Source organism: Nerophis ophidion, linkage group LG10, assembly GCF_033978795.1.
Source record: "Nerophis ophidion isolate RoL-2023_Sa linkage group LG10, RoL_Noph_v1.0, whole genome shotgun sequence".
Lineage (NCBI taxonomy): Eukaryota > Metazoa > Chordata > Actinopteri > Syngnathiformes > Syngnathidae > Nerophis > Nerophis ophidion.
The window spans coordinates 58,452,833-58,461,270 of record NC_084620.1 but is presented as its reverse complement, the minus strand read 5'-3'; the positions used below and the strand labels follow the sequence as shown (position 1 = coordinate 58,461,270).

At 43.4% G+C, this 8,438-nt stretch overlaps 1 protein-coding gene across 2 annotated transcripts in view; it reads right to left on the bottom strand.

The window, feature by feature from the left end:
- Positions 1 to 1,523: 1,523 nt before the first annotated feature.
- ano2b (anoctamin 2b) overlaps positions 1,524 to 8,438 on the bottom strand; it is a 176,693-nt gene continuing 169,778 nt past the window's right edge. Inside the window, exons 25-26 of one of the 2 annotated variants that reach the window (XM_061914224.1) lie at positions 8,213 to 8,318; positions 1,524 to 2,960 (exon numbers count right to left, since the gene is read on the bottom strand). In XM_061914224.1, coding sequence (XP_061770208.1) covers positions 2,658 to 2,960; positions 8,213 to 8,318 — 409 coding nt within the window. In that variant the 3' untranslated portion in view covers positions 1,524 to 2,657. The remainder of the gene's footprint in view (positions 2,961 to 8,212; positions 8,319 to 8,438) is intronic. The other variant, XM_061914225.1, reaches the window with a different exon arrangement.

The following is an 8,438-nucleotide window of genomic DNA, read 5'->3' as shown; positions in this document are numbered from 1 at the left end:
TCCCCACTCATTTATTTTTTTACTTTTAACACTTAAATTTCAAGATCAACTTCCGATATATCTGTCGATTTTAAGTCTGAACTATTATTTTGTTTGTTTTATGCTCTTTTGTCAAAACTTTGATGTTTTTATATGGCAACCACATATTTTTCCACATAAAACATTTTAAAGTGATCAGTTTTAACTAATAATTCATTCTAACAGGTTTTTTTTGTCGTTTTTTTTTTTGAGCAATGGGAAAAAAAATAATATAAAGACAAAAGGAACAAAAAAAAACTGCTTGCATGGCAGCTTTGTGTCAACATTGCCAATTTTTCTCATTAGATTTGACCTCATTCCACTTTTTTTTAATTTATTTTTGCAATACTATCAAATTTTGCCATTTTTGCAAAATGTGTGGTGGGCCGCTAAACAATTAGCTGCGGGCCGCACTTTGGACACCCCTGCTGTACGTATACTTTTGATTGCTCACATTTTCAGTCGAGCCATAATGAATTCATAAACGTTTTGTGAGCGACAAGTATGTGCTCCGATCACTACATCACAAAAAAAATAAAAAAAATGATTGGAAAGTCCAGACAGCCATGACATTATGTTCTTTACAAGTGTACGTACACTTTTGAGCAGGACTGTACCTGGTATTGGCAGACCGGGGGTGGTGGTTCCTCTCTTTAAGAAGGGGGACCGGAGGGTGTGTTCCAACTATCGTGGGATCACACTCCTCAGCCTTCCCGGTAAGGTTTATTCAGGTGTACTGGAGAGGAGGCTACGCCGGATAGTCGAACCTCGAATTCAGGAGGAACAGTGTGGTTTTCGTCCTGGTCGTGGAACTGTGGACCAGCTCTATACTCTCGGCAGGGTTCTTGAGGGTGCATGGGAGTTTGCCCAACCAGTCTACATGTGCTTTGTGGACTTGGAGAAGGCATTGGACCGTGTCCCTCGGGAAGTCCTGTGGGGAGTGCTCAGAGAGTATGGGGTATCGGACTGTCTGATTGTGGCGGTCCGCTCCCTGTACGATCAGTGCCAGAGCTTGGTCCGCATTGCCGGCAGTAAGTCGAACACATTTCCAGTGAGGGTTGGACTCCGCCAAGGCTGTCCTTTGTCACAGATTCTGTTCATAACTTTTATGGACAGAATTTCTAGGCACAGTCAAGGCGTTGAGGGGTTCCGGTTTGGTGACCGCAGGATTAGGTCTCTGCTTTTTGCAGATGATGTGGTCCTGATGGCTTCATCTGACAGGGATCTTCAGCTCTCACTGGATCGGTTCGCATCAGAGTATGAAGCGACCGGAATGAGAATCAGCACCTCCAAGTCCGAGTCCATGGTTCTCGCCCGGAAAAGGGTGGAATGCCATCTCCGGATTGGGCGAAGAGACCCTGCCCCAAGTGGAGGAGTTCAAGTACCTAGGAGTCTTGTTCACGAGTGAGGGAAGAGTGGATGGTGAGATCGACAGGCGGATCGGTGCGGCGTCTTCAGTAATGCGGACGTTGTACCGATCCGTTGTGGTGAAGAAGGAGCTGAGCCGGAAGGCAAAGCTCTCAATTTACCGGTCGATCTACGTTCCCATCCTCACCTATGGTCATGAGCTTTGGGTCATGACCGAAAGGATAAGATCACGGGTACAAGCGGCCCAAATGAGTTTCCTCTCCCTTAGAGATAGGGTGAGAAGCTCTGCCATCCGGGAGGAACTCAAAGTAAAGCCGCTGCTCCTCCACATGGAGAGGAGCCAGATGAGGTGGTTCGGGCATCTGGTCAGGATGCCACCCGAACGCCTCCCTAGGGAGGTGTTTAGGGCACGTCCAACCGGTAGGAGGCCACGGGGAAGACCCAGGACACGTTGGGAAGACTATGTCTCCCGGCTGGCCTGGGAACGCCTCGGGATCCCCCGGGAAGAGCTAGACGAAGTGGCTGGAGAGAGGGAAGTCTGGGTTTCCCTGCTTAGGCTTTTGCCCCCGCGACCCGACCTCGGATAAGCGGAAGATGATGGATGGATGTACCTGGTATGGCAGTTTGAGACGATACTGCTTAAAAAATGAGGAAATGATGTGTGTGAAATGATGGCAAAGTCATCCCGTGTGTGTCGATATAAACTAAACTATCTGAAGAAAACATCAACATAATTGTGTAATATCTCATCATAATCAATAGTGATTGTTTTGTAAATAATATGCAGAGAGACGACACAAGAAGCTGTGCTGGTTGGCAGGAGACTGACTTTGGACACCCAGGCATACAAAGAATAAATAGTTTCAGGAAGCTCCTCCACTAATGAGGAAAAACTGCTACAAGTCTAGTCGAGAAAGTCTGGATGAGTCCCTCACTTGCGGCGGGATGGCGTTCCCTCCAAGTGAAGACCTGCTAAGTCAGACGGAGAAAGGGATGATGCAGTATTATCTGCTCACATACGCTACCTGCTGGTCATTTGAGTGGGATAGTCCCACTCCTTAATGCTTGGGCCAGGCGCAGGATTCTCACAGGAACCAGGCAAACCTTCATCCAGACCCACAAGGAACATGGTTTGTGTCCCCAGAAGTTAGGATCTACACGGGTGTTGAGGATTATTGCTGGTCTACGCTATGAAGCCGGGAGCCTCACGAAGTGGAATGAAGGATGAACGTCGGTCAGGTGAGAAGAAGACAAAGTTCCAGGTTCGAAGCTCACACGGCCGTGTGTCTGGAGTTCTCATTCCTGCTGGACGAGCCGAAACTGGCCGCCCTGCACCTGGCCCGGGGCCCCCCTGCTCCCGAGTCCCCGCACTGGGGCAGGGTGCTGTAGCGGCCCGGGAGGGGGAAGGGGGCGTCCTTGGCGAAGAGACTCTGGATGAGCTGCAACTTGTCCTTCTCCTCTCGCAAGAAGACGTCCACCAGCAGCTTCTTCTCGCGCTTCAGCTGCTCCACGATGGTTTTGGGGATGTCCGGGATCACCCAGGCTACCAGCAGGCTGAGGAACATCACCAGGTTCTGGGGCGAGAGACGTGGTTTGCAAGCCGGTCAGCTACGTCAACCTCCATATTTAACCCCACAATGCCAAATGTATCACAAGTGATACATGTGTATTTAACCCAGGGGTCCGCAAACCACGGCCTGCGGGAAGTCCCACGTTTAAAGAAAAAAAGTTTTTTTGTTTTTTTTAAACTTAAGACTCACTGTTACCCCTAACCCTTTTTTTAAAATATTTTTTTAACGCTTTGATGGTTGACTTGACAAATACAATAATAATTAAAGCTGCTAGCAGCGTTGGTCGGGTCCGCCTTTGGCTGCTGCCCCCGAGACCCACGGCCGGATAAGCGTTAGAAGACGCCTTGGAGCCACTATTTTGACAATCTAATGCATTGTGAAAGTAATGCACTTGTTGTATTGAAGTGAAAATATCAAACTTTCTGTTTATTTTTGCTAAAGTATGTTAATTATTAAAATGTAGGTCTAAGTGAGACCTACATAGTGTTTTTTGTTTCATGTCTCTCTGACATTCCTAACGGAAGTTACAAGCAGTTTTGTCTGCGTTTTCTTCCTAGGAGCAGTTTGTCCGTGTTGTATTCCTAAGGGGGCGGTAGAGCGCAATTTTGAGTTTTGAGGTTAGGTTTTTTCATCAGATCGCAATTTTTGCCAGACCTGATGTGTGTGTCAAGTTTGGTGAGTTTAGAAGCATTTTAAGGGGATCAAATAACAGCTCAAAGAGGCAAAAATGACATTTTTTAGGAGACTTTGTACAGGGGTTCTTTGAAGGCGCGTAAAATCAAAACCTGAGAACTTATTAAAACTCTGTTCTATACTTTTAATCAAAAGGGTTCAATCTCTCTCCTGTGCGAGTTTGAAGCCAAAACAACAAACTCACTCGGAGGAGATAATGTTTGAAGAAAGGTGACCGGTTTTTACAAAACTTTTGTTTTGAAGGGGGGATTGCAAACTTCCTGTTGATTTTTCATGGGGGTTGTCAATCTATGAAAAGTAGGTCTAAGCGAGACCTACATAGAGGTTTTTGTTTCATTTCTCTCAGACATTCTTACCGGAAGTTACAAGCAATTTTGTCTGTTTTCTTCCTAGGAGCAGTTTTTTCAGTGTTTTATTCAAAAATAGCGCTAGAGCGCAATTTTGAGTTTTGGGGTTTGGTTTTTTCATTAGATCGCAATATTCGCCAGTCCTTATGTGTGTGCCAAGTTTGGTGACTTTTAAAGCATTTTAAAGGGGTCAAATTACAGCGGAAAGAGGCAAAAATTGCATTTTTTGCGAAAATATTATTTTGAAGGGGTTTTTGCCAACTTCCTGTAGATTTTTGCTGAAAGAAGTGAGTGTATGAAAATTGGGTCTAAGTCAGACCTACATAGGAGTTTTTGTTTCATGTCGCTATGAAATTCCTAACAGAAGTTACATGCAGTTTTGTCTGTATTTTTTTCCTAGGGGGCGCTAGAGCGCAATTTTCATTTTGGGGGATTGGTTGCTTAATATGTTGGGAAGGTTTGCTATACCGACGTGTGTGTCAAATTTGGTGAGGTTTGAAGCATGTTAAGGGGGTCAAATTACAGCGCATAGGTGCGGAATAATAATAAAACGCACCGGTTTCAATAGGGTCCTTGGCCCATGGCTACAAGCAGCGATGGACGGGACCAACTTTTGCTGGTGTTTCCTGCCTTTACCCATTCAACATATCTTTACCTACCTTCCCTGCATCCTGGGGTCAAACTGGTGCTTCTTTCTATCACCCATACACACTGGTGCTTCCTGCCATCACCCAGACAACATATCTTTACCTGCACTTTACCTACCTTCTCTGTATCTTGGAGTCAAACTGGTGCCTCCTTCTTTCACCCAGTCAACATATCTTTACCCGCACATTACCTACCTTCTCTGCATTGTGTGGTCACGCTGGTGCTTCCTGCTTTTAAGCGGCCATCTTGAGACGGCAGCAGCGCAGCAGCATCAGCGCAGTGATTCTTTGAAGGCTCGTAAAATCAGAACTGTAGCAGTAATAAAAACTCTTTCATCAAATTTTAATCAGAAGGGTTCAATCTCTCTCCTTTGGTAGTTTGAAGCCGACACGACAAACGCGCTCAGAGGAGATCATTTTTGAAAAAAAAGTGACCGGTTTTTACAAAACTTTTGTTTTGAATAGGGAATTGCAAACTTCCTGTTGATTTTTGCTAAAGGATGTCAGTGTAGGTCTAAGTGAGACCTACATAGAGGTTTTTGTTTCATGTCATTACGACATTCCTACCGGAAGTTACAGGCAGTTTTGTCTGTGTTTTCTTCCTAGGAGCAGTTTTATCTGTGTTTTATTCCTAGGGGGCGCTAGAGCGCAATTTTGAGTTTTGGGGTTAGGTTTTTTGATTAAATCGCGATTTTGGCCAGTCCTAATGTGTGTGTCCAGTTTGGTGAGTTTTGAAGCATGATAAGCGGGTCAAATTACAGCTCAAAGAGGCAAAGGTGGGTGTTTTTACAAAACTTTTGTTTTGAAGGGGAAATTGCCAACTTCTTGTTGATTTTTGCTGTAGGATGTCACTGTATGAAATCTAGGTCTAAGTGAGACCTACATAGAGGTTTTTGTTTCATGTCGCTACGGCATTCCTACTGGAAGTTACAGGCAGTTTGGTCTTTTTTCTTCCTAGGGGGCGCTAGAGCGCAATTTTTAGTTTTGGTATTAGGTTTTTTGATTAAATCGCAATTTTGGCCAGACCTGATGTGTGTGTCCAGTTTGGTGAGTTTTGAAGCATGTTAAGCGGGTCAAATTACAGCTCAAAGAGGCAAAGGTGGGTGTTTTTACAAAACTTTTGTTTTGGAGGGGAAATTGCCAACTTCTTGTTGATTTTTGCTGTAGGATGTCAGTGTATGAAATCTAGGTCTAAGTGAGACCTACATAGAGGTTTTTGTTTCATGTCCCTACGACATTCCTACTGGAAGTTACAGGCAGTTTGGTCTTTTTTCTTCCTAGGGGGCGCTAGAGCGCAATTTTTAGTTTTGGTATTAGGTTTTTTGATTAAATCGCAATTTTGGCCAGACCTGATGTGTGTGTCCAGTTTGGTGAGTTTTGAAGCATGTTAACCGGGTCAAATTACAGCTCAAAGAGGCAAAGGTGGGTGTTTTTACAAAACTTTTGTTTTGAAAGGGAAATTGCCAACTTCTTGTTGATTTTTGCTGTAGGATGTCAGTGTATGAAATCTTGGTCTAAGTGAGACCTACATAGAGGTTTTTGTTTCATGTCCCTACGACATTCCTACTGGAAGTTACAGGCAGTTTGGTCTTTTTTCTTCCTAGGGGGCGCTAGAGCGCAATTTTTAGCTTTGGTTTTAGGTTTTTTGATTAAATCACAATGTTCACCAGTCCTGATGTGTGTGTTAAATTTGGTGAGTTTTGAAGCATGTTAAGGGGGTCGAATGACAGCTCAAAGCTGCGGAATAATAATAAAGAAAGAAAGAATAAAACGCTAGAAATTCAATAGGCTCCTCTGTCCTAAAGGGACGTTGGGTCCCTAATAATATGTCACTAATCCAACAAATCATGAAATCAGCTGTTTTATTTTGAAGGGTAAAATTATTTATTTGGTAATTATTTTTGTTTAATAGTGTACTAAATCATGAAATACATACATTTTTAAATGTGATTCTACAAAAAATAAATGGATGACATATTTAATGACAAATTTATCATTAAATATGTCATGGAAATAATCCAACATATATTTCATTAACAACACACTTAAATCATTATTTAGAAAATGTTTTCATTATTATTTCATTTTTCCCAATTGGCTCCAGCATTCCCCGCGACCCCGAAAGGGACAAGCGGTAAAACATGGATGGACCTGCTACAGTTTTAGAGAAAATTAAAGCTGCAAGCAGCGTTGGTCGTTAGTGTTTTTTGTTTCATGTTTCTCTGACATTCCTACCGGAAGTTACAAGCAGTTGTGTCTGTGTTTTCTTCCTAGGAGCAGTTTGTCCGTGTTGTATTCCTAGGGGGGCGGTAGAGCGCAATTTTGAGTTTTGAGGTTAGGTTTTTTCATCAGATCGCAATTTTTGCCAGACCTGATGTGTGTGTCAAGTTTGGTGAGTTTAGAAGCATTTTAAGGGGGTCAAATAACAGCTCAAAGAGGCAAAAATGACATTTTTTAGGAGATTTTGCACAGGGGTTCTTTGAAGGCGCGTAAAATCAAAACCTGAGAACTTATCAAAACTCTGTTCTATAATTTTAATCAGAAGGGTTCAATCTCTCTCCTGTGCGAGTTTGAAGCTGAAACAACAAACGCACTCGGAGGAGATAATGTTTGAAGAAAGGTGACCGTTTTTTACAAAACTTTTGTTTTGAAGGGGGGATTGCAAACTTCCTGTTGATTTTTGTTGGGGTTGTCAATCTATGAAATGTAGGTCTAAGCGAGACCTACATAGAGGTTTTTGTTTCATGTCTCTCCGACATTCTTACCGGAAGTTACAAGCAATTTTGAGATTTGGGGTTTGGTTTTTTCATTAGATCGCAATATTCGCCAGTCCTAATGTGTGCGCTAAGTTTGGTGACTTTTGAAGCATTTTAAAGGGGTCAAATTACAGCGCAAAGAGGCAAAAATTGCAATTTTTGCGAAAATTTTATTTTGAAGGGGTTTTTGCCAACTTCCTGTAGATTTTTGCTGAAAGAAGTGAGTGTATGAAAATTGGGTCTAAGTCAGACCTACATAAGAGTTTTTGTTTCATGTCGCTATGACATTCCTAACAGAAGTTACATGCAGTTTTGTCTGTAATTTTTTCCTAGGGGGCGCTAGAGCGCAATTTTCATTTTGGGGGATTGGTTGCTTAATATGTTGGGAAGGTTTGCTATATCGACGTGTGTGTCAAATTTGGTGAGTTTTGAAGGATGTTAAGGGGGTCAAATTACAGCGCGTAGGTGCGGAATAATAATAAAACACAGCAATTTCAATAGGGTCCTTGGCCCATGGCAAAGGACTCCTGTGATCTGTGACGGTGATCTGGACTGCCGGAAATGTAAAGAAAACATACCCAAGACTTATTCGGCTATCTATGGTGGAATGAAAGAAACCGAGTGAACCCTCTTGTCAGTCATCCAGCGTCTCTGTCTCTGCATGCACTCACACACCCACATCACTAAAGTCCTCAACCTGAACAGGCAGGCCGCAAAAATGGTGAGGGATAACATTGGTGGAAGGAGGCAGTGTCGACGACGCTGTGGATGCTCCCTGAACCTTTCAAAACAAATATTTGAAAGAGTCCTACCTGAAATAGGATGACAAAGGCCAGTCTGGCTGCCAGGACACACCAGTACTGCTTGGAGAACTGGTACGCGTCTGCAGACCAGGGAGGCTCTCTGTAGTCTTTGTACCTGAGGAGGAGATGTCGTCATGATGGAGATGGAACATAAACAGCGTCATGATGGAGATGGAACATAAACAGCGTCATGATGGAGATGGAACATAAACAGCGTCATGATGGAGATGGAACA